Below are 26,477 nucleotides of genomic sequence, written 5' to 3'. Positions count from 1 at the left end.
CTGTGACTTTTTTTTAATTATTACGTAAAGACTGTTTGTGTGATTTCATGTAGATGTGTGAGTTGAGGCTGTTGTAGCATTACCTTGCACTTCCTGTGTGTTCTGCAGGACCACAACCAGAGGGAGTTGTCTCTGCTGCGTCGCAGGCTCGAGGACCTAGAGAGCGCCCAGCAGCTGCAGCTGGAAGAACTGGGATCTGTGGTGCAGACTGACCAGGACCAGACTCCCCCGCCTGACCTCTGACCCGTGCACTGCTTCACATTCGGACTTGTGCTACAATTACTGAGTGGAGCCGTGGTTACAAATCAAGGACACCAACAGTGTTTTTTACAAAATACTTTTCACTTTTATTGATGTATCTACACGTCTCACTAATGTAATGTTGAAATGCTGCAGCACCTTTTTTCATCAACCTCAGGATTTGATTTTGTATTGATGATGTTTTCTCCTAAGTCAATGTTTAAACAGACAGTTGGTGTCCAAAAGATAATGATTTACTGATAAACGTTTTTTGTGACACTTGACTTTGTGTATTTCAGTTAATATCAGAACAGTATTCTGTTGTTTGCTGTGAACACAGTTTAAGATTCATTGTGTAGGATTTAGTTGGATCAAGGGGCAAACATGGAATTGACAGTCATTTTTGTAATTATGTTTTTATCAGTATATAATCACCTGAATCATCAGTGGGGGTTTTTGTCCCCTGAAGGCCACCATAGCTTCTTCTGCATGCTGCCAGTAACCGGGTATACAGTTGGTAGCAATCTCCACCCTCACTGCTAGATAGCACTAAATCCTACACAATGAACCTTTCACAACTGAATGCTCATCAGACACAGGACGAGTTGGCAAATGTCACACAGTCACAATCCCCATTCAGCACAAGTGTTCTTTACAAGAAGTACAAACAGGATGTGTGTCACTTCACTACCTTCAAAATGTGTAGTTTCTCCTGACACCTTCCTGTTGGCACTCAGGCACCTCAGCTCCACTTGCAGCTCTTCAGTCCATCAAACTGTGTTTTCACATGATGAAGTTGCTCCATCAGCTCAGTAGGGGCGCCGTTCTCGTTCAACTTCTCTTGAATCTTGAAAAAGGGAAAGTTGATTTTTAGAAATCTATTTTTTTTCACCAAAATAATGTCACTCCTTCTGCTCATGTCACACACTGTAAAGACTGAGGACTGAAGCTGATCCATCCTCTTATAATAAGAAAACTCTTGCAGTAACTTAATATTGAAAACAAGTCAAACTCTTATTGTTTTGCAGTGAAACTCAATGCACAGGAAGTGACAGAAAAAAGCTTATAAATATTATTTCCTGAACATGTGGCATCAGATAACGGTTAGTTTCACAAGTGAAGTCAATGCAGATGTCATAAATTTGGGGGAGCTGCAACCAATTGTGTTCCTCACCTGTATAAAAAGCATTTCTATAGAATAACACTCGACAGAGCAAATACCCTCAACAAGCCCAAAACATTTCCTACACTTAGGCCATTCTATATTTAGCAAGTTCCTCAGTTTAGATCTGTTTTAATCATAACAACTGTAGTCGGTTTCGAGCTGCAAACAGAAAATGCGTGAGCAGCTCTTGAGATGATTAACTGACCTCTGTGAAGTATCTCGGGATAAATTTGTAGAGCTCTCTGAGGGCTGCTGCTTCGTTGAATTCATTTTCATGTTTCTGAAATCAAAACAAACCGTCATCCTCTCACGGTGTGACCTTTATTCCTTCATTTTCTTCAGATTCAGGATTGAAATGGACGTTACCTTTGACTCCTCCTGCAGGAAGCTCTTGAACTCTGCCTCTGTGATTGTTGACTGGTCTCTGATCTGTTTGTAGTAAGCCTTCACTTCCTGTTTGTACCTGGGAATGTCTTTGGCATACAGGAGCTTGTTGGTTGGTGTGTACTGCAACACAACAACATTCAAATTTAAAGTTTCAGCTGCGTGAGTTGACTTCTACATTTGTGTTGAGCCCCACCAGTATTCCGTGTGGCTCTTTACCTTCCCCAGCTGGGACTCAGTGAGGGAGAAGGAGTCCATGAAGGCCTGAGCGATGACGGAGAGGCAGCCATCGAGCTGTGGTGTTTTCTCCATGTCGAAAACAAACTGCGGGTTTTTCAGGATATTGATCCAGAAGCGCAGAGGTAAACTAGGAAGATACCAAAACACTTTAAAATTCTCAACCTCAGCAGACCTACTGCTCCCCTGCATGTGTCTGGATGATTCAGACGTACCTGTTGGTCTTCCAGATGTGCAACACATCTGGGTCAATGATCTTCATGTTGTGCGCCTGAGCGTCCAGGAAGTCAAAGAAGTATTTGATGGCGTGTGGAGCTCTGCCGTGCGTCAACCCCCAGATGGACCTAAACAGGTTCTCCACAAACGAATGCACTGCCACCTGAGAGACAGACAGAGAATGAGAGAGAATGGGAAGTAAAGTCTCCGCTGTTATGAACTCTACCCAGTGTAAGTTTTCTTTTATTCTTTGTTTGCTGTTGTGTCAATGTTTGTTTAGGCTTTGTTCTATCTTCTATATATTCGACATATGTCTATGATCTCTGTTAATTGATGGTTATGCTTCACAATAAAATATTTACAAAAACAACGGCCAACATGTTTATGTTTGCGGATATGTGCTAATATGAACACTACAAAATACTTATGTTTACATTTTATTTTAAAATGTATTTATTTATTATTTACCCCCCAAAATCCGTCTATCAAATCAATCTGAGGCTGTTCAGATTCAATCACCAATGGTGGCAGTTTAAGGTAGAGAGCAACAAATGTTTCACTTTGGGTTCATCAGGCCGACTCCTTTAACCACAACTGTGACCTACTATTTAAACTTCCTGTCAAAAAAAAGGGAAGCTCAAAGTGAAGCAGCCAGCAACACAGAAATAGCAACACTGCTTGTACAGGATATAACGCAAGAGGCAGATTCTTGTATCAGTTCAGTCTAAAATGAGGCACCGTGTTCCTCTTGCCTTGGTGGAGAGCAGCTTGGTGAGGTACACTTCCTTCAGTTTTAACTTCTTCCTCTCTGGGTCCTTCCTTTGGTCCTCATCTACATCAGGATCAATCTGCGTTTAAAGGAGACACCAGCCAGCAAGTGAGCTCATCTCAAGCCAATATTCTGGAAGAAAAACCTTAATGATTCACTTCAATAAACAAACTGATTCTTACCAGGTGGAAGTATTTTCCAGAGAAGTTCTCATCATCTAGAGGGAAAATGAGCAGAAATTAACATTGATCGTGAAATAATTCAATTCTTCAACTTGTTTTATGGTCGTTGATCACACACTCCACATTAACTGTATATTACTATGATCCTTTTTCTTTTAAACCCTCCTGTGCTTAACAGGAACATTGGGGCCATTTTTAAAAGGTGACACTAGATCCAGACGGACACGCTACAGGTGCAGCTGGATACAGTTTGTGTGTTTCTCACTGAGCACGTGTTGTAACAAACCCGACCAACATTCGTGACAAAATAATCTCAAGTTAAGTTAAAGCAGACTGACATGCAGGTTTTTCTACAGTGTCGACTTGACCTGAAACAGTTTGCCGATTGCAAAAAATAACTAGAACTTCAAAACGTCCATCAACTTTTATGGAAATCCGTGCAGTTATTTTGTGTTATCTTGATTTTTATTGCTTGATCAAAAAGAGGCGGATAACTTGAGAACGAAAATGGTTTAGTTGTACAGAAATAACTCCCACAGTCAATTCAAACTGTTTTCATGGATCTAAATGTTAAGAGAATAATTGTTGTCAAAATGTGGAGCTGTTCCTCAAAGTGTTCAGGCAACAGTTGTAGCAGTAAGGAGAAAACTCATTTAGAAAATCTACGCTACACAGTGTCGCAGCTCTCACCTTTCAGACTTCCCTGTGGACTCAGAGGAGGATGAGTTTTCCTCGGAAGCACTTTGATCGTCGCTCCATCAGGAACCTGCAGGACGACAATCAGATCAATTTTTTTACACACACACACACACACACACACACACACACACACACACACACACACACACACACACACACACACACACACACACACAGAGTCTGTGTGTGTTACTATTTGAATGTTAAAACAGCGTCTGGTGGATCTGTTGGGTTTCTCTCCATGTCCTCACTGTAAACTGCCCTGAGATAATGAATGTTATGATTTTGCTCTATGTAAATTAGGGCTGCAATAATCAGTCAAGGAGTCAGTAAGTGATCGACAACTTAAGTCATCACCAACTATTTTGATAATCGATAAATCAGTGTTTTTTGGGATAATAATCAATTTTCAGTTTTTTTAAATGTGAATATTCTCTCAGTGCTCGTCTAATGACAGTAAATATCTTCGGTTTTAGGAATGAAAATCTGTTTTGGGGATTGGGTTAAAAATGTTTTACTATTCTCTGTGTGAAGCTGAAAGTGAGAGGAAGCGGAGATGTGCAGGAAATATTGTTTTTTTTTTACATAGGGTGTGTTTCTGTTGTGTCACACCTCAGCAGCTTATCCAACACACAACCTTAGAGTTTCAGTATGATAGAGAGAGAGAGAGAGAGAGAGAGAGAGAGAGAGAGAGAGAGAGAGAGAGAGAGAGAGAGAGAGAGAGCCCTCATCAACTGTCTCACCTTATAGTGCTTGAGTGTGTTGAGCATCGTCACCTCCCCGATCACCTCAGAGCTTCTGTCCACTTCCTCGAGAGGAACAAAAGATCCGTCCCTCTCATACTCTGGTGGGAAAATGTGGGACAGTTGTGATTAAACATCTTGAAGAGACGTTTTTTCAGATAAAGATAAGTTAAGGGAAACTTTAGTATCAAATATTTGTTTCATAAAACATCAAGTAAAATAAACAAAAATGCGTTAAAATCACGTGATGTGCTTTGAGAATTTTATTTGCCATTGTTCTTTCTGCCCAAGGCTTTTCAGCTTCCCAAACCTTTCTGTGTACATTTTCTGAGAAATGTTTCTTTTAAGTAAAAATTGCTATAACACCTGGGCCATGGGGTTTTCCATCAATGCTTGCACATAATAATATAATATAATATTTTTAAAGAAAGTACAAAGAAAACAAATACTGATTAAAGTTCATTAATAATAAAGGCAATAACAAATATACAACTATGAAATGAAAATTATTATAAAATATAGTTTGTTTTGTGAACATGGTGTCTATCTTTTGTTTTTCATGCTTTGATTTTACACTGTTTTATTTAGGTCTTATCATCATTGCTGATTATACATATGTTTTGCAGTTTTTTAAAATCTTGACTGTAAGTTAAATTTTTCACTTTTAATGAGTGTGTTTGATTTTATTCTGTAAAGTACTCTGTAATTGTTTTTAAAAGTGCTATGCAAATAAAGTTGGGACAGAGACAAAATGACGAGACCTCTGTTTTGATACTGACCAATACAAACGTCTCTGAGGGGAACGTTGAAGGAGAAACCAAACTTGGTCTTGAAGGTGGACAGGATTTTCTCCTTGACCTGCTCCACTGTGTCGCAGCTCAGACTGTTGACCTCCAGAGGCTCACTGAGCTCCCCGTCACCGCCCACAGCAAACAGCACCTTCAGCTTCTGCACACAACAGACACACAATACTGACATGTTGTCGTATTTTCAAATCACCCAGCTGCAATGAGATCTTTATCACCTCATGCAGGATTAAAAAAAACTAAAAGTCATTGTTAATTACGTCGTATAAACTCAAGCACATGGTACTGTCGTGACTGAACGCTTTCATAAAAACCACAAAAATAACCACTAATCTCAGTTTCACCGTCATGATAATTAAGTGAAACAACACATTCAGTCAACCCTTTACCTAATGAGGTGAAGGGAATGAAGCTTTCAGAGGAAGTGAGAGGAAGTGTCAGTCTCTACTTTTGTTTAGCTTCGTGCGGTTTTGAATTCAATGTTTGCAACATGTAATGGATGGAAGAGAGCAGTAAAGTGAGCAGTAAAGTGAGGTGGTGGTTTGTTGTATAAAAAGATATGTATGTACAGAGTACATAGATAATAGTGGTATTAACAAGAACAAGAGAGCTAAAAGACAAGTAGTCACCTCCAGTAAGTTAAAAATATGCCTTGTGACAGACTTGTATCTTCAGACATTTCAGTCAGAGCCTCTGGGCCCTGAGGAACGCTCTGTCTAAAAAGTTATCAATACAGTTTTGATCATCACAAAATATCAGTAGTTTGAGCACAAGCAGAGCAAATCTGAGCACAAGCAGGGGTTTTTGTAAGCCCTGCTTTCAAACTGAAGGATCACGCTCTTGAAAATTGTGGGTAACCACACAAACCAAAGTGTGTGTGCGTGTGTGTGTGTGTGTGTGTTTGTGTTTGTGTTTGTGTACCAGGGCGCTGAAGTCCTGAGCCTGCCACAGCAGCCAGTCCTCACTGAGCGTGTACAGAGCCTTCTCAGTCACACAATCCACAGGCCCTTTTCTGATCTGCTGCGTCAGAGCGCTCACCATCAGGAACAGGTGCTGGCCAACTATTTCCTGCACAGAATCAGAAACAGGAACTCAGTGGGTCAAACTGTGGAAATAACGCCAACACTTTGAGAGGTGGCAACCACAGCGGGAACGTTTAGTTTATGATACTTCTGAAATTGGTCCATTGCAGTTTACTGGCTGAAGTGAAATACATCACATTTATAACAGTTTAAAGGAAGCAGCTCTTCACAGTAAGTTTTAAAAATGGAAGGCTGCTGGGCTATTAAACCATCACGTGTGTTGTGTAGGCGTTATAACAACTTAACAGTGACAAACATATGTGTGACTTCAATCAAATCCTAATGTATGGTGAGAGATATAACCTGTGAACTAAGAGCATGAAATGCTGCACTGACTGCATTAGAGCTGTAGAGAGCTAATGTCCTTTCTCATGCTGTGTCTAATGTTGGCAGAGTAAGTTTAGTGAGGACAGGATGTGATTTATCAAATCTATTTCTAGACTAATAACCTGCTGGGAAATTACAGAGATACCCAGACATGATTTGAATAAACAGAAGTTAATCATGGGACAAAAATACAGCAACACAACGTACAGCAATTCCCCATTCCTGCCTTTCCCGAACCCACACATATTCTGATGCATGTTCTGTATGGTGAAATTATTATTAACATTTTACTTCCCACATTTTCACAGTTATAAATTATAACACTGCAAGTCACAAGCAGAGGCACGACAAAAGCTGCTTTCAAACTGGGCTGAACTCCACAGATCCTCCATATTGATTCTGGAGGAGGTGTGAACTCAAATGTCTGAGTGAGAGCCTCCGCAGTTTCTGCAGACTTTTTTTCCAGCTGATGTTTGGTAACACTTCTAACGTGCTCCAGATGCAAAAATGAAAAAAAAAACAAATATCTCCTGCTGAAAAAGTGGTGTCACACTCCACCTCTCGCCTGACTAATGCAGAGGATTTGATGCTGTTGTGAATCTATCTGTGCAGAAAACCTCTCGCTGTGTTGTGTATGTGTGAAAGACAAACTGTGGGTAAACTCTGTATAAATCAATTCTCTGGATTTCACACATAGGTCATGTCTGAAAACAACTTAAGAGTCTGAGACAGTGTCTCTGTGAGGTTATACTTAAGCACAACAGTGCAGCTCTTTGGCAAGTACAACGTTAACACATTCACTGTTTTAGTTTAGCATGAAAGTATATTACATAGGGAATTAGCACTAAGAATGAAATGTTTTTAGACATTTAAATTTTGACTTCATTATGGTGCTAAATGAAAGTTCAAGGAATCCTGAGTGTCTTTAGGATCTATCATCTGGGGGAAATGATTCCAAATTTACATATGCATATTTATTTGACTGAAAATGTTGCAGTGGATAACAGGAATCTAAAAATTAGGATTCAGGTCTCTTTGAAAAACTTTCAATGCAGTCAAACCTGTCGCTGTTTCAATATCTCTGAATTAAAGCACAGTGACAGTTATAGTAACACAAGACAGCAAAGATAACAAGAAACAAAGTGGACTGACCCGCAGGAAGCCATAAAGGCATATGGACATCCAGTTGGTCAACAGTTTCTCCACAGTTGACTCAGTGCGTCGTAGCAGCAGTTTGGGTTGAGTGTTGCTGTTTTGCTGCATCAGATCCTTCAGCAGAACCTCCATCACCTCTGTCAGGTACAACAAGTTGCTGTGGAGCGCTACTGTTAGTAGAGACGCCAGTGTACATCTGAGGAGCACGAAGAGGAGACGAAGAGGAGAAAACCATGGTTAGCAAATGGATAACAGGTAAGAGACGACTAAAACAGAATATATCGGCATTATAGAAGAGAGAGTCACTTAAACAGGGGACTGACTTGTTTTGGATGGTGAAGCTCTTCTGCTCCTCCAGGGCGTGAACCATAGACGTTAGGAAGAGCTGATCGTGGATCAGCCGGGAGAAGTCACGGGAACACTCATCAAGCTGAACCTTCATAGCGTCCTGTTCCAAGGTCAGACACAACAACAATGCATCACTGACACATCGCTGACAAACTGGACATGACATGAACCACAGTCGGTGACCAACCTTACCTGACTGATGTCTTTGATACACAACTTCATCAGAGACTCACTCTGGGAAAAAGTAACACAAAGGAAACATCTGGATAATGAATAATGGGTTGTATTTGATTTTTTAACTAGTTACACCATCAGTTTGTTCGATGTGGACAGTTGTCTTCGGTCCAGCGGTTAACTGTACCTCAGGAAAAAAGATTCTGGAGGCAAAGTGCTTGTAGTCCAGGAAAGGAATCGCTCCAACGTTTTCCATCAGGTCAGCTTTCTCTGTCTGCAGATCCACAAAACCTGTGGACGACAATGAAATGATGGACTACAGACCTGAGAAACAAAGCAGATTTAAAAAAAAAACACGTATGCACACAGGCTTACTTCTCTTCAGTGTCAGATAAAAAAGCTAACTTGTGAAGCAAGTCACATGTTTGCATGTCACAAATACAAAGAGGCAGTGAAAAAGGAAGTGGTTTTCAATACTTGAGTTTAAGTTTGGATACGAAAACCACACTTTACATCTTAATTATTCCAGTCGAACACAGGATGGGACTTTGTATCTGACCTTGTCTGATATCATTCCTCATGTCCAGCTCCAGGTTTTCCATGAGAAGGTTCATCTTAGCAGTGAGCTTCTTCTGTTTGCTTCGGTAAACCATCACCACCACTGGAGGGCGAAACCAACTTGTTGAATTTTGCACACATAAACAAAAAGAGGGCTTTGATTTCCTCTTGAAGTTTTGTCTTTAAAGTGAATAGCGACACAACATGGGTTTTTGTACTCACTGACAACAATGAAGGGTATCAGCAGAAGAACATACAGCACCCTCAGGTAGGATAATGATTTAAGCTGCAGTTCAACCTCCTGGTCTCCATACTTTATCTGTAAATAAGCAATAATCACAGTAGATTTGAAAGGAACTTTGCAACACACAAATACATGTTTACTTCTTTGTAACTTTAGTACCTGCACTGAAACCCATATACTTGTGAGGTAATATGATTTGGCTGTAAGACTCACTATTAACTGCTGAAATTCAACATCGGGTGGGTTTTTGATTTCACAGGCAAAGTTATCCGTCTCATTATGAGTCTCTTTGGCCGTCATGTTGCAGGGGTAATGTATTTCTTTATGAACGCCCCATACTAACAACTCTTCCATCATCAGCTCCAGTTTGTCTGCTTCTTTCTAAAATGAAAACACAAAACAACGTTGAACTTTTTAAAGATTTCCTAACCTGTGTTTGTGAATGTGGAATAAAAAGATTACAACAATTCTTTACCTCTATGATGATGCGCACATCGTCCCCGGCCCTGATGGATTTGAAGCTGATAAACTTGGGATCTGGGTAGTAGTTGATCGTTAATTGTTGATTGTTGTTTGTGGAGCAGGGTAAGGTTTTGTTGGCTACTTTCAGAAACACAGTGCTGGTTCCCTGTGCACTTTTAGCTGCAAGTGTGTGATAGGTGAGATTCTGCAGAGAATAAAAAGGAACATTCTGTGTTATATAGAATATGATATACTATATGGGATTTTTCAGATTAGATCCCTCCACAACTATAGCTTTACTAAAACTTAATGATAATACATTAACAGGAGCAATCTTCATCAATTTGAAGAAAGCATTTGATCTGGTTGATCACAATCTTATTTTTGACAAACTGCTGGTCTGTCTCATAATACTATACTATGTTTCAACTCTTATCTTCATAGCAGGAAACAAAGTGTTGTTATACAGGAACAAGGTGTGGCTCAAGTCTTCTTCCACTGCGCTTCTCTTTTATCAATGATCTCCCAACAATTTGTTCAGAATGTTGTGTTCATTTTCATGTAGATGACAGAGTAATATACACATGTCAAACATTGATTCAATCGTCTGATTTTACTAAAGTACAACACTGGCTCGCTGCTATAAGACTAACAGGAAATAAAACTAAATCTACCGCACTGACTTTTGGTCCCTCATCAAAACAGAACAAGAACTAAAAAGTCCTCGTGTTATTTCCTGTCTCGGTGGCAGTCCTTTGCAAAGAGCTGAACGCATCAAACACCTCGGACTCTTAGGGACTTTCATTTAAATGCCACATTGATCACATTGTGAAGAAAATGAACTATAGTTTTAGTCTATGGAGCTAAATCTATACCACAACATAAACAAACAAAACATGGTTCACAAACTCCCCAACATTCATTTGCAAACAGTGTGATTTGCAAAAACCAAACACCATGAACAACGGGTGCATTTTGTTTTGCACACATCTGACAAATACACTTCTTGTTTCTAATAAATTATGCTTCAGAGAGAAATGGCCTTCCACATTTCCATCCACAAGTTTAATAATAAAAAAGCCTACAAGTAGAAAAAATGTGTTTCTGCAAGTACAAAAAAAGATATCCCATTATGACAAAGAACATGTTTTACTAATTTTATTATTGTTTGCAAAAAGACAGGCATTTGTTTTTTAATGGTTTTTTGTATTTGCAAACCACACTGTGTTTACACACGGCTGTGTAGATTTGCTATTGGCTGCCCGTTTACAACATATCACTGTATAATGTACGAAACCCTTAATCTACCCTCTCCTACTGTAAGAGAACAGTGTCATTGGCTGCAATTTATTTTTTAAATGTATACATTCCCGTTATCCTCAGTATTTGAGACAGTCATCGGTACCTTTCTCCTAAAATTATCTATTGAGACACTCTATGCACTCTTCTTCTCTGTTCTAGCAGTCTCTATGTCAATAGCTGAGAAAGCATTTATGTTTTAAGCTCCTTCTGATTGGAATCATTTACCAGTAAATATTCAATCTGTATCATCTGTCCATTTGTGTGTGTTAAATAAGTTGTCTAAATGTACTTGTATTACTGTGTTGAGGACCCCTTTGAAAATGAGATGATGCATCTCTCTTTATTAATCCTAACAAAGAATTTTAATAGCGTGACATGATGTAATAATGTGACACGATTTAACATTTCTGAAAAATTGGGTCTGGACATGATCCAGAGTTTGTTTTTAACAGCTGAAGAAGACTGTCTGGGCAGACACACGTTCACAACAACAGCAATGTTTCCAAAACATTAAAGTGAGGAAGAGGCGTCTGGATAGAGCATGCAGGAGGCAGGACACGGTGTGGAAATACTAATGTGATAATGTAATGTATACTAGACATAATGATGACATGGGATGATGTGATGTGACATGTTCTAATACAGTATAATTTGGCATGTTATGATAAAATGTGTAGTGTAATGAAGCCTGACATAAAACCATACAGTGGAACACTGCCCGTCCACAGACCCACCTGATAGTTCTTATTTTCGGGAAGTCGGACTTCCTGCGGGGCGTGGCTCTGTGTGACCCCTTCCACAAAGTCTAGATGAGAGCCAATGATTTTCATCCTCCTCTTCCCACTGGCAGGAGACAGAGCAGCAGAGAATCAGAAACAGAGAGAGAGAAGTGGTGGTTGCTACAACTAAAAAAGGAAGTGGCCTAAGATGAAAGATGTTGCTAAGGGGAAGTTGCAACCTAACACTGTTCTTCACTTACTTATTAGCACACTGGCTGTGCATACAGGGCAGAGGTGGCCTACTTACATTATTACTGTCCTTATGTACTTATTGTATTTATTTCTGCTCACACTGCTTCATGTCCCCTCCCCTTTAAAATGAGCTGCAAACACTGATATTTAAGAGTGTGTCTAATTTAGTCCACATTCAAATAAAATTCTAAATCTACTGAATTTAAATGTGAGGAACTGTTGGCCTTGTTGGAAGTATGTGTTCTATTGATTGACAATCTAGAGTTCAGCATGACAGAACTAACAAATCCAAACATACCTGAGCCAGGTGCTGCTTGGTACAATGTTGGAGCAGGATGGAGCTGACTGGTAGGTGATGAAGCTGCTGCCATGGCAACTACCGTCTGGGAGGAGGACACAAACTTTGACCACGCCTTTCCTATCTGCACTGGGAATGTGGAACATCAGACTCACGCCTGTGTTGTTCCAAACAGGAGATCTGACAAGAACACACCGGATGAAAGAGGATTAATAAGGACATAATTAAACCTCAATTTAATCTCAGTTATATGTTTTTTCACAAATTTAACAAATCCGAATCATAAGTCTACTGGTGTTAGAGATGAGACACCAAAAGCTGTGTCAGCGTGAAAATGCTTTAAAGGGAAACACCACAAGTATAGATCTGGGTCTACTCTGGGGTCTCCTCCTGGTTGGGTGTGCCTGGTAAACCAACTCTTTGGAGGTGAAATATTCCTAAAGCTGATAAAATCTGCAGCTCCTCCATGGATACAGAATGTTTCAGACTATCTGGAGCCTTAAGATAATTAACAAAGCTGTAACACCAAATTTGATAAATGATTTACTTTATAATATAGGTTTGCTTGCATGTGTGAAGCACAACAAAAGCTTGATCTACTGAAAGTACTCGCACAAAAACCTCATTGATTATGTCTCTGAGCAGAACCATATTTTACATCAACACCCAGATTCTGGCTGTAGGATTATTGACAGGACACTAGCACGTATCCAGTCACCTGTCAATACTGTCACCTTGTAGAATGTGTCAATTCATACAACAGCTGGCATTTCCCTTTAACACCTGCTGTCTTTGAAATGCATAATCGTAGTTGCCGTGAGCTGACTCACTCTTGTGGCGTGCAGGCTGTGTGCGCCTGCATCCTTACTCTGGTCACATCACTGAGGTTACGCCCGTATAACACCGTATGGTTTCTGCCGTAGAAAGACACGACACTGGGAGTGATGGAGGAGATCTCTGGCCTCTGACAGTAAAACACACACACAGATGATTATTTCACTGCCTACTGATGTTTTGAATTGGACTGAATGGGAATAACGTGAACTTCAGAGGGAAGCATGTGTGTTAGATTCGAGGGTTCGGACTCACAGAAAAGTTTATTCTTGGCACCATCGTTTGGCAAACACTGTCCTGCAGGAGGAATAAATTCATAAGATAATTACTAATTTTGATAATTGCTGAGGTGCACAGCCACCAGGGTTTCAACATAATGTCTCCAGTGTTGTACAATACATAGCAAGACTGGAAAAACATGTTAGATAGATAAAAATGTGCATAATTACATTTCCGACTCCTTCATTTGCCCAGGAACACTTGTTTATGCTCCAGCCACATCCCGCCCTGATACACCGCACACACCTAAAGAGAAAACAAACCTTACAAAACAGCCACCAAAATACAAAGAGCACAGTAAACTGGCAGCGAACACACAAGGTTTTTCTTTTCATATAAACTAACTGGAAACTCACAATGAAGTATTAGAGCCATTTTGAAGATACAATGGTGAGATTTTAAGGATTCTACAAGAATGAAGTCAATTTAATGAGAAAAATTCTTAATATTATGAAAATAAATTTGTAATTTAAAGGTGGGGAAATTTCATAATAATACAGAAATAAAGTCTAAATGGAGTAAAAAAGTTATAATATTGTGAAAACAAGGTTGTAACTTAATGAGGAAAAAAACTTATTGTTTCTTGAGAATCTGCAAAACCCCTTTGAATGCAGATGACAATCGAGCACTACCAAACATTTTCCTTCCCTACAAGAGAGAATATCTTCTGTACTTAACTAAAAAACCCTCATGTGACAGGCTGATCTTCGTATATTCGGCCTCTGACACATAATGAACCCTAAAATTACAACTTCATTCTCAAGAGCTGATTTTTTCCCCTTTGAGTGGCTCCTTTACTGCATCTACTTCAGTGCTTGCACGTTTTATCTCTTTCACCTATGATCGATATTAAACATTTGTTCACAGTAAGTGTTTTGATTTGTGTAGAGCAGTGGCGGACTTACAGGACAGAGCTCGGCGGTCCACTGATGTCAGAGCAGTTGGTCAGCGTCAGTTGCTTGGACAGCACCATCGATCCAAGTCTAATTTTTACATTGACTGCACAGACAAACCAAACAATGAGCATTACAGCAAAAAAGTTCATCTCATCATAAAGTTTTCAGTGATGAAACAGTTGCATTGAAGAGGAACGTCAGTCCAAAGAGAGATAGAGGTAAAGTGGCAGTATCGTCACTCTGGTAGTTTCACTTTCACCATTATGAGGAGCAGACTGAGATACAGCTAGGTAATACCAGCTCCATGTTGGAATTTGCCATTCACACACACAGCATTTCTATATCAGGAATTTGGGTGCATCTCATTCACACGGGCAGGGGATTCAGAGTCTTGCACAAGAACACTTTGGTATGTGGATTGTAGTAGTCGGGAATCAAACCACCAACTATCTGATTAGTGGTCGACCTGTTCTAACTCTTGAGCCTTATCCGCCTGCTCTGTTTTATATTAGTGGATCTCATGGTTAACAACTAGTCACCCTAAATCTAACTCGTATCAGAATGTTGAGTCTTTCCAACAACACACGTTTCTATGTGATGTAACAAATAATAACCTTAATATCTTTTGTGAGGCCCTCGATTGTCAGGTATTTATATCACTGGATTACATTATATATTATATTATTATATATTATATTAACAAAGATTACTAACCTTTAGGCGGAAGTCTGCCTTTAGGGAGGATGCAGGTGCATTGTGGGAACTGTGGAGGAGGGCCACTGGTGTTGTGACATGCAGAAAACTGACAGGCAAAGTTAGACCGTGCTGTTTGGCCTGCAGTCAGGTGAGTCTGGACGTTCAGTGCGATCTGAGAGAGATCAGGCTGTGAGTGTTTAAAGGACAAACAAGCGACAGACACAACTGATGATAGTTCAAACTCTGTCCTTCATCTCTACCTGGCCTGTTGGCTCCTCAGCAACTCTGAAGGAAACCATATTCTCTTGATAATCCTCAGGAATGGACAACCAGTCTGAATCTTCACAGTCGTCTGCAAACATGCAACTAGAAAAAAGAATATTATCTGAAAACTGAGTTTACAATTGTTCAGAGATGTTAAAGATGCAGATGTTTGCTCACTTTTTTCCAGAGCCACACCAGACACACTGTGGATCCTGTGCAGACCAACACTCCTGTACATCTGCGTATGTGCTGCATTTTGATGCAGGAACACGCATCATCTAGAACAAAACAGTAACTCTTAGCTACACTTACAACATCAAAAACATCCTGGATATGTTTTCAGAATTATCAGTTCACCACATGTATGTTTTTACATGTACAATGCACTTACCTTTTTTCCTAATGGCACATACACATGGTTACGATCCACCGGATCAAGATGAATCTTGGGAAACACTTGGCGATCTTCATCATCTCTGTAGAGCACCGTGGGACAGGAGGTGTGATAGTTCTTATCCACAGCGAGCTGTGGACAAAAGTACAGCTCTGGTTATGTTTCCAAGAAACTGAGGTGCTGTGTTGTTGAACATTTAAAGGTAGAGTGTGGGTGAATAAAAAAAATGGTTTTACTGTGTGAAAGAGAAAATGGTAAATGTCAAATTGTTTTTTAATCCATATGTTCATCTGTTTATGAGCAGACACAAGCACAGCTGTAAGCACATGTGGCCACTTTGACTTTGGGTGGATGGCTCCGTTACCTAGCGGACTTAGACCAGTCCTATGACTACATGTCAGTCTTCACTGGATAAAGATCTCATACATTTTTCATGTCATGAACAAATACCAACATACCTGATATGCTAAAATATTTACATTTGTTGAAAAAGCTGGAAAATGTCTTTTAACCACTTAATTATTTTTGGGGGATTAATTTAACATTTAAAATGTATCAAAATTGTATTTGTAAAAACTTTATTACATTTTTTTTTTCTCAGGGAGACCAGGCAAACACCATTTCAAGATCACACAGTTATAGAAATAAACAGACGAGGAAAAAGATTGTATACATCTATTTTGTGTTCACTGTTCATTGTTAAAGGAAAAAGTCTCAGGGTGCTCATGTGATCACTAATTTCAGCATAAGTTGACAAACCATGCTTCATGCATTACCTCCCTTTATGTCACTGTGAAGTAGCCAGTGACCAGAAGTCTGTTTTCAAGACCTTGTGATAATTTAGACGTCTTGTGCCGATGAGCACATCTTTGTACAGTTTATCACGTGATAGTGATAGTAATTGTTAGGGACTATTTTCAGCTATGGAATAATACACATTTGATATTCCATTGCAAGTGGGATTTTAAAGAAATACAGTCACGTTCTTCAGAATGAATTTACACTTATAATAATAATTGTTTTTTAATCTAAATCAAATAATTCCAAATTTTTTTTTAATTCAATCAAACATCACCAGTTTTATCCTGTTATTGTCCCAGTCTTACCTCCTGCCTTTTTCACATTGAGCTTTTCTCAGTGTTATCAAGCCAGACAAATCTATTTTTGACCCTTTAATTGAGATTGACACAATCATAAAATTATTTATTTCTTAATTAAAGACAATTATAGCTGCTTTGGAAGAATTGCTCAACTTGAACCAGTTCAGTTTGTTAACACACAGACAAAATAATGGAAAAATTATCAGCTGCTGCGATGATTGGCTGTGGTGAAGCTGTGCACTGTGTATAGTTCAGGCTTTGTTCAGGACTCAAGCTAATGACCATCACTATTGTGGTTGTTGAGGCGAGCCTTGATCCACTCATGCCTTTCAGTCCTAATGGAGGACGCTGTGTTTTCTCTAAGAGCTTTCACAATCAGAGAAAAAAAAATGCAGTGTGTCAAAATCTTTAAATCGTCATGCTGGCTTTTCTGCTGAGCCTCCCTTATCATGTCCACATCATGTGACTTGCACTAGTTGCTTCACTTAGCCATCAACTAGTACACAGCATATGATGCAACTGTATTTTGTGTTTCTCAGGGTAAAAGGTTAAACCGAAATATCATGGTAATGCCTGCACTCAGACCTTTTTTTAACTGTATAGTTGACTGCAGGAACCTTCCCCTGGACCTAGGAAGCTTTGCAGCAACTATGATTTCCACCGGAGGGACCAGGGTCCTAATTAAGTTCAAGGTAAATGCATTTCACCCTAAAAAATCCCTGGAAAACAGGAGTACTTCAGAAAAGTACCAGATCCAGTGTGTTTTCTTTAGGTTTGGTCAAGCTTCACTTTTCTAGAGGTCGCCTGAGCACTCACCCCTCTGCACACCTGGACCTCACTGCCTCACTAAGTCACAGTGCTTACAGATTCCATCTTTTAGTGAGCCTACTTTGCTATGCTGCAGCAGGGAATACCTCCCTTATTGTTATGTTTGTTTTGCATTGAAGAATTATAGCTCAACATCATTTAAAAAAACAAAACATCAGTTCTCATCAACGTTGTAAATATTTGTATTTAGTTGATGTGCTGTGCTATAGGTGACAGCTTTTGTACCTCTGTCTGTCCTGAGAGAGGGACCCCTTTCAGCTTTTATTTCCTCCTCTGTTAAAATGGGTTTTATATATTTTTTTAAATTGTATTCTTGCTGTGAGTTAAGCTCAGAGGAGGCCTCGCCTTGTTAAGCCCTCTACGCTCCATTGGTGAATATGGGTTATACAAAGAAAACTTGATTGACTGACATAGTTGATACAACAAAAACAGATGAATGATATCAGTAGTACAGATTCAAATGATAGATACACTCCACCTTTGATACACACCTTAATGAGCTGCCCATCTCCAGTCCCGATGAAGAACACCACCCAGGTCTTGTGCCTCACTGCCAGCACAGAGGTCATGTTGCTCTGCCTGTAGAGCGCTGCCTCAGGCCTCAGTGTCTTCAGGTGAAAAACACAAATACATTGATCATCACATCTGGATCCAACAGAGCTCTAAAGAAGACTTGAGACTACATGTAAATACACAAAGCTCAATATCAAGTCCTCAGGTAAAGTGAGTCATGTAAATGTTTAAGTCTAATGACTGAAGCTGTAGGTCCAGCTGAAGAAATTGACAGTATGATTAACTTAGTGCTGCATTTAACTTTTTTAATTAATCAAATTGTCACTCATTAATAATACACTTCTTATATAATTTGATATTTTGCTAATTACAGATACTGGATACCTAATATTGATTATGAATTATTTTGTGATGGAATCTAAAAAAGCTTCATTAATGGACCTGTTACCTTTGTGACACTTGGCGGGTCCTTACAGAGGTTGCAGAAGTCTGGATCTATATAGGTGTCTTCGGTGAAGTCTGGGCCGATGTCGAACACAAACAGCTCGGTGTTGGTCAGTCCCGCGTCCACACTGAACACTCCGCTCCACAGCACCCGCTGCGCGTCCGGCATCACAGAGGAGGCCACGAGTCTGTGTCCGTCTTCAGCCTCGGAGATCCTGAGAGTCGCACCTCGCAGCGACTTGAAAGTCTTTGACTTGCTGCCTTCAGCCTTGAGCCAAATCAGACGGATTCTGTTGTTCTGTTCACCAGAGGGCACGTTGGAGAGCAGATATATGGTGGAACTGATTTGAAATCCATCAACAAAATCCACATCGCCTACTCTTATGATCGACGGGGAATCATGTTCCTCGTTGAGAGAAAATATGCCTCCCACTTGTTGGTGATTGGAATTCTGGAGGGTGACAGTCTTGGAATCAGAGGTGCAGCTGACGTTCTGCCCCTTCTGTTGTTGTACCGCCGTCAGAATGAACGTGTTGCTCTCGGATGGACTATTCTTCACCTTCACCAAGACCGCGACGGACGCCTTGCTGTGCCACAGTGGTCCCAGCTGGATGGTCTCACTGTAGTTGAGGATGGAGATGTCCATCAGCTTCAGAACCTCGCAGTGGCCACATCTATCGTCGGTCACCCCGCAGCTGATCAAAACATCGTTCTCAACAAATGGCAACAACACGTTGATCCTGAGTGTTGCGTTCGATGAAGCCGTCTCAGAAACCCGGTGGAACTGCACCTGGTCCAGCTGCTGGACTTTCAGGACACCTCTCTGGGTCACATTGCGGACCAGGGTCAGGTCGTGGCTCAGCTGGTACAGCCTCTCATCTGTAGCCACGTAAACCGTGTTGGTGGCCACGGCGTAGTGGCGGATATCTCCATCGAAAGTTAAGCCTCCATCCTGCCCCCGACACCGAACCGCTGCTCCCCAGAGAATAAAAAGCAGAGCAGGCATCAGGATCATTTTAGAACAGCGATGGCAGCTTTAACCGGGAAAAACCTCACTGACGGCCTGCATGGCACCATACACTCCACCACACTGTCACTGGAGCCGTGCGTAAAAGCGCAGGGCATTAGCAGAAAACAGAAGTGGTGAAAGTGGGAGGGGAGCATAGAAAATGAAAACTGACTATATCTGTGACATGATGATTTTGCATCATTATTGGATTCAATCAATTCAATGGATCCCACTTTAATCCTACTTAAAAACCAGATCTACAGAGTTTCAGTCTAATATACCCAATGACCTGTGTGTGTTCCTGTGATGATTTCTGATCAGGACAGCCTCCAGTTAACATCACCAGAGGAACAAAGTCTGTGGCAGTGGGCGAGAACATCCTCCTTAACCTCTGTAACCCACTTTATAAGCTGCTACCACCACTGACCACACCAAAGCAGAAAGAACCACAACAGATATCAACAAGAAAGACTGGATGTCAGCTCTGCGAAGTTTGTTTCCTCTTTGACATTCAAATAATCAATCAAATCAAATTATAAGCATGGACCCTGTGAGTATACATTCATACATTTGTGTGAATATTGTTCCAGCTACTTGTATCACTGCCATCACCGCTTAATCATAAAAAACACCTCAAATGACTTTAAAACAATTTGCAAAATGAAGTAGAGAATGTTTAAAAAAACACCTTATTTCAGAGTCGTATGCTGCCCTCTTGTGGTTGAATCGAAACAGTTTAAGTCCACAGCAGGTGAAGATGCTTTCTATCACATTTACTCCAGTTTGTTTGAATGAAGCCCATATTTCAGAATTTGTTTGTTTTAACCACGGAGGCCATCATTTAGTAATTCAGAGGTGTGTATTCTTCTTCTTTTGTATTTGCTACATAGGCTTCACTCTTTTTGTTACATCGCAGAGATGAAATTCAAACGCATTTCCAAATTTGCTCCAGTTTAAAAATGTGACACTTTTTCCAGAGCAGCCATTTCTACATGGAGTTGATGACACAGGTGACCCAGGTGATGCAGTAAGAACGTGTTTGGTGAAGGTCTTTCCTCCCGTAGGGGTCACTGTGGCGACAATGTTGAATGGATGTCTGCAGTAAGACTGATGTGCTGAGTAGTGCCTGAGTCAAACTTAGGCTGTACAGTATTTCCACTAAACACAAGGTTCCAAACTACAAATGACACAGAAACAAAGGCTTCACACACAGACTGTATAAAAAGGGTAAATGTCAGAAAGGCTCTCAATAGTATCTGTCTTTAAAGCACCAACTAACACCTTTAAAAGTCACTAGTTAACATTGTTTGTTAAAACTGCAAAACATGGGTAAAAGAAGGTTTGGTATTACAGTAGGTTATGTGCCAGGACAGACGCAGAAAAACAGCTACTGATTCAAACCAAGCTGACAAAAAATAGAATAACAATGCAGCAGAAAACCTCTCTATCTGTATTTCTAGCACCATTGGATCCCTTGACTCAATTGAAAGCAGTAGATAAAGCATTCAACATTACATTGTGTAATTGAACATACCTGGACACAATTATAAAGACTCTTAATAAGACTTTGTTCCATTGATTCAGGTTCACAATTTCACATAGACAAAGGCTCTTAAAGAAATAATGTCTAGGTTTGTGCAGTTTGAATAAACAAGCTACCTTAATTCCTTAAATTCAGCGTCCGGTGTGCTGGGAATTTCATGGTTGAAAACATCAGTCTTGTAAGTGGCATCTTTGGTTTCCATGGTGCAGGGATTCTGCTTTCCCAACCGAACGCCCCATGCTGACAACTCTGCTATCGCCATCTCCAGTTTGTCTGCCTTTTCCTGAAATGACAAAACAATCAAATGCTGACCTTTCATGAATTTATACCATGTGTGTACATGTGAACAGAAAATATGTTGTAGCTCTATAATGGACAGTGTGAAACCACGTGGATCTGAAACCAGTAAACTCTGGGTCTGAATAGTAGCTTACTTCAAAGTTTTCAATATTATTTGCATTCTGTAACGAGAATGGCACTCGGTTTGTTTCACCACTTCCGCTACATTTCAATCATTCAAGCCGCACCAAATTACACATGCTCAGCGATATGAATTATTCCCTGGTAAATCGGAAACAATACAAAAATAATCACAACATTTTTAAAGACTGTGAAAAATGTGTCCAGATCCATCCCAATTGAGTGGATTTCTTCAGTTTAATCAAAATCCACTAGTAGTTTCTGTGTTATCCTGCAGGAAAACAACATAACCTCCTTGGCAGAGGAAGTTACCCATATATGTGGTGGTTTTCACTGTTAGTGGTGGAGTCCAGGAAGAGATTTGTCTCATTGCTAACCTCAAAGTTTACTGTTCACTCTCCTCACATCAAAAAAGGAGCTGTATTTCCTTACTATGCTGCTGCCAGTTCTAATACTGATAATTAGTCTGTTCCCGATATGTACGATCCTTTTGGCAAATATATTTCATATATGCTCATACGAGTGAACAATACAGTGTACAATGACTTGTTACACAGAAAGAGAAAAGCTGCTTTTAACTTCAAAACTAAGGAGTTCTGTCTGATTAGAGACAGACCAGACTTAAAGGTTGAATGTGAATGCAGAGGCTTGCGGACACAACAGGAGCAGTACGGGGGTTTTTTTACATTTGAAGAAGTGGTCTCCATTTACTTCAATTGTATTGGATTTGTTTGCAACGCTGTTTATCCCTGAAACGGAGTGAATGTTCCTTTTTGTGTGAACTATCCCTTTAAGGACCGGGAGAGATTTGAATCAGGACTTTCCTGCTGTGAGCTTGTTTCCACTTTCCGTCGCTAGAGGTCGCTGTCACCCTGGGTATGGACGTGCAGCGGCATGCAGCAGCAGCCCGGTCAGAGGCAGCAGAGTGTCGGGCTCTCCAGCAGCTCCGCTCCGTATATCTCCACTGACCCTTCGTCTCAGAGCAACATTCATCCCACAGAGAGCTGCTGCTCGGTCTCTGTCCTTCCGTCCAGCTGCACACATCTGTCCTCCCGTCCAGCGGCGCGCTGCGGCCACATCTGCATCTGGGAAGGTCACACGCATCTTTTTTTTCTTTCTTTTTTATCGGCGGACCGGACAACTTTTTTTTTTTAAATCCATCTCCAGATCAGCGTTGTTTCATCGGGACGTTGTCACTGCATTCAGCCGGATCTGGTGAGTGGTTCTCCCGGTGTGTTCCATGTGAGGTGATTCCCTCTGCGACACATGAGGGAACAGTGAACAGGCCAAAGGGTTTGATCATCTCCTGACACAGTGTGAAACCTTTAGGTCAGGATTATTCTGATTCCTCTGCGATGGAGAATCAGAAGAGTGAAATCAACATTCTTTTATGGGTATTTACATTTGTCCTTGGTCTTCCTGCTTGTTTAAATTGAACTTATCTTGCTTCACATTAATTTGACGTGCCATTCTCCAGAGTCACTGTTAAATTTGTTTCTTAAGAGGAGCAGCGGTGTCACATTTTAAAAGTTAGATAAATATTTCCAGACTTTTGGGATATTGGATGTGACCCAGCCGGTAAAGCATACAGCAGCAACATGTTTTTTTCTAAATTTAATACAATCACAATCGTGTATCAGTTTTCATGAATATGCAGTTTCATCTTTCTCTGCTGCTTGATGTCCCTCCACCGTCCCCTCTTGGGTTGAAGGATGTGATCAGCATTCACAAGCAGCTCTAAGTATTGCATAATAGCCCACATCTCAATGGGACTTGAGGCCAGTCAGCACATCCCACACGGCTGCTTGCCAGAGCGGGGTCCTGGATAAGGTTGTAGGTGGGATGACAACAAAAATGAAGACTGGGTTGATACTGATGCTGTTGCCCTGAAGTGAAATCTGATGATTGAGACGAACATCCTCTGAAACAAGCGGTCACATCAGCTTTTAGCATCATGCACATATCAAAATAATGGGCCAATAGTGTAATGAATCAGAATGAGTCACAGTGGGGGAGAATTTCTATTTTATGGAACTTTCAATGGTAACGTTTAAACATTGAATGTCAGGTTGTGTGGGGGATTCTCATATGTCCTCTGCCTCTAATGACTCATTCTTATTGCAGGTTTTGTGTGTGTGATTGCATTTACTCCCTTCAAAACTAGAGAAAGACAAATGTTATCTCAGAGGAGACTTAGATAAAACATGATCAAACAGGAACAAACTGGCACAAAGTCTAAATCAGCATGAGGGCTGTCTGACCTGTCAGTACTGGCTGAAGTCACCAGCTGCAGGAATATATACAGTAAAGTAACTTTCTTTGCTTAGTTTTTAAATATTTCAGGATTTTATCAGTATTGTAATACACGAGTAGGAGAGCTTTCTTTCCCTCCGGAGGCAGAGCACCATGCAGTCCACTGTATGTAGTTTGATGACAGCCCTGTGGTTTGCAGTCTTTCTATAGCCTGTGGTGCAGTGGGTCTCCTCCCATGGTTTGGAGCTCAGAAGTCTACAATCTCCATCGACCACAGCACCACCACCCAGATTCATTTCTCAGGGTAAAAATGACACAAGAATTCAGCAGGGCACAGGGCAGCAGAAAATACACGTGCATTGTCTGACAGTTTGGACGGGGTCCACTGTTCAGCAGAGGGCTGTGGGCAAAAAAATATATATAATAAAGTTACAGTAAAGTGTGGATTCTGAAACGAGGGCGTCAGGTCCATTGGTGTCATGCATTTCATGATCCCTTCCCGTGATACAGTACAATTCACTATAATGCTAAAAATAGAAAGACTGCTGAAGACTGTTTCAGGTTTAAGTCACAGTTGGTACCTGTTTGAAAAGCATTAATAGAATAATACAGTGTTGTAGAAATTGAGCTATTACTTGGTACAGGTGATACTTGTTGTATTCACTTTGTAATAGGGTTGTCATGATACTAAAATGTTAGACTATGATATGATGCCAGTATAAAAAAAAAGAATGCTCGATTGTACAATAAAAAGAAAAAGGTCCCCCACACACAAATTACTGTGACGCAGTCTAGCAGGTTTGTTGCAGGAAGTGAAGTGACTCTCTCGGTGTGTGAGAGAAGAACCACAACATTACTGAAGCCACAGAAAAGTTCATACTGCAAAGGATATGTTATGTTACTTGAGTCAGCCGTAATGTGTGACAAGAACTGTAGCTCTGTGTCCCTTTTCGTCCAACGTCACTATGACATCCTGTTACCAATGGAAACACTAAGACTACATTGAGGAAACAATAGTTGTGCTTTGGTATAAAAAAGGATATAAACACGTGGTATCGAAATATTCTCAAAGTATCAATACTTTTGACAACCTTCCCGTAAGAAGATTGATGCCCCTCTCAAAACTCTCTGTTAAATATGAAGCCTGAAAGCAGTTGGCCATTCATAGAGATTAGAAGCAGGGGGACCAGCTAAACCCAACACAATGACTCACCATTCTACTCACCACATAACTAACCATTAAACCCGAATGTGTTGTTTCTACACTGTGGTTTCTGTAACGATGAAACAAACGATGAAAATGTGTTAATTAGTCACAATCTAAGCCAACTGGCTCCTGGCTCTAGTTTCATATTCAGCACACAGACATGACAGCAGGATCAATCTTCCCATCTAACCGTCAGAATAAAAATTATGTCAAGGCATTTCCAAAAATGTTGAAACGATTTTTTCATGTTCAAAGGGAGACAAGTCCAAGCCAACTTTGTCTAGAGTAAATAGGCCAACATTTTAAAAAAGGTTTTCCTATTCAACTCACAGCCAGCAGACAAGTTTGATATGAAATTGCGGTTTTAATTGCATATTTTTTTCTTTTCACTGACAACCTGCAGTGGTCTTATCTGACCATGTAAAGGTGGGAAACAAACAAACCAGTGTTTCTCAAAATAATGGACTGGTCCTTCAAATGCGTTTGTCTTGGATCTCTGATGCTGTAATACTCACGCTTTGTGCCTGACTATATCATTGTTAGACCACTGGAATAAGGACAAGTTGGAAAATGAAAAAGGACATTTTATTTCTGATAGCTCATTCAAAGGATTGTTTGAGGGTTGAGGTTAGGTTTAAAAGCATTTTGAAGTGATGGTTAAGGTTTGTTTTAGTGACTGGGGAATACATTATGTCAGTGAGTTTAATCACAAAACTAGAAGTACAAACACGTGTGTGTGTGTGTGTGTGTGTGTGTGTGTGTGTGTGTGTGTGTGAGAAAGAGAGAAAGACAGAGTGTGAGTCAGGCTGGTGGGTGGAGTGGGTGGAGGCCATAAATGGCAAAATGCAAAGAAGAATGACCGTGTCGGCAGGGAGACACTGCTGCGTGTTCCTCTGCCTCATCTCTCACTGGTGTTTCCCTGCTTCTGCGTAGGAGAGCGAGGGATCACTGCAGCAGAGTGTGTGTGTGTTTGCTTGCACCAAAATGTGTGAGTTGTAAAATGAATAGAGAGGAAGCAGGTACATGAAAGTGAGAAACAAGGCATGAGGACTGATGAAAAAAATCTGTTGTAACAGTAAAGAGTCACATAATCTGTTTGTGTGGGCTGCTACTGTCCTCTTCATTCAGTACAACACTGAATATTGAAGGACCATTTTTATACTTTCAGCTTTTGGAAGCATTTCATGACTAATACTTTCATCATATAATGGGGGGGACGTGACCCTCCATCCCTGGTGGTGATTACGTGCTTGTTTCCAAACACCTCAAACTAAAATGGATAGACAGAACAAAACATTTTTGTTGTCGCGGTTACTTCTCTCAGAGCACTATCACCGTGTGATTCATTGTTTTGATTGTGCTGTCTGCATGGTGGAAAAGCATCCACATGAGTAATGACAGAAACAATAAAAATATTTCAAGAGGCTGACGGCTG

The 26,477-nt window shown here is 40.5% G+C and overlaps 3 protein-coding genes across 4 annotated transcripts in view; 2 read left to right on the top strand and 1 right to left on the bottom strand.

Annotated features, from left to right (window-relative positions):
* cep83 (centrosomal protein 83) overlaps nt 1-524 on the top strand; it is a 37,930-nt gene extending 37,406 nt beyond the window's left edge. For both annotated transcript variants that reach the window (XM_069519411.1, XM_069519412.1), the window contains exon 16: nt 109-524. In XM_069519411.1, the coding sequence (XP_069375512.1) occupies nt 109-243 (135 nt within the window). In that variant the 3' untranslated portion in view covers nt 244-524. The remainder of the gene's footprint in view (nt 1-108) is intronic.
* plxnc1 (plexin C1) lies at nt 324-19,753 on the bottom strand. Its single transcript, XM_020092371.2, has 31 exons — nt 18,615-19,753; nt 18,145-18,261; nt 15,723-15,857; nt 15,509-15,609; nt 15,328-15,433; nt 15,086-15,239; nt 14,381-14,474; nt 13,646-13,721; nt 13,452-13,493; nt 13,193-13,326; nt 12,363-12,542; nt 11,828-11,936; nt 9,805-9,996; nt 9,543-9,710; nt 9,308-9,404; nt 9,087-9,188; nt 8,715-8,818; nt 8,546-8,587; nt 8,329-8,453; nt 8,003-8,201; nt 6,363-6,509; nt 5,415-5,583; nt 4,636-4,736; nt 3,884-3,959; nt 3,194-3,228; nt 2,995-3,090; nt 2,242-2,405; nt 2,009-2,156; nt 1,772-1,912; nt 1,611-1,685; nt 324-1,087 (listed from the first exon to the last, which is right to left on the bottom strand). Exons 1-31 carry the CDS (start codon nt 19,623-19,625, stop codon nt 983-985), a joined length of 4,545 nt encoding a protein of 1,514 aa, XP_019947930.2. The 5' UTR covers nt 19,626-19,753; the 3' UTR covers nt 324-982.
* Nucleotides 19,754-22,464: 2,711 nt separating this feature from the next.
* rerg (RAS-like, estrogen-regulated, growth inhibitor) overlaps nt 22,465-26,477 on the top strand; it is a 32,994-nt gene continuing 28,981 nt past the window's right edge. Inside the window, exon 1 of the mRNA XM_020092372.2 lies at nt 22,465-22,797. The gene's annotated coding sequence lies outside the window, so the exon portion shown is untranslated. The remainder of the gene's footprint in view (nt 22,798-26,477) is intronic.

Source organism: Paralichthys olivaceus, chromosome 23, assembly GCF_024713975.1.
Source record: "Paralichthys olivaceus isolate ysfri-2021 chromosome 23, ASM2471397v2, whole genome shotgun sequence".
Classification (NCBI taxonomy): domain Eukaryota; kingdom Metazoa; phylum Chordata; class Actinopteri; order Pleuronectiformes; family Paralichthyidae; genus Paralichthys; species Paralichthys olivaceus.
The sequence above is the reverse complement of the archived record's forward strand: the minus strand, read 5'-3'. Positions and strand labels throughout refer to the sequence as shown.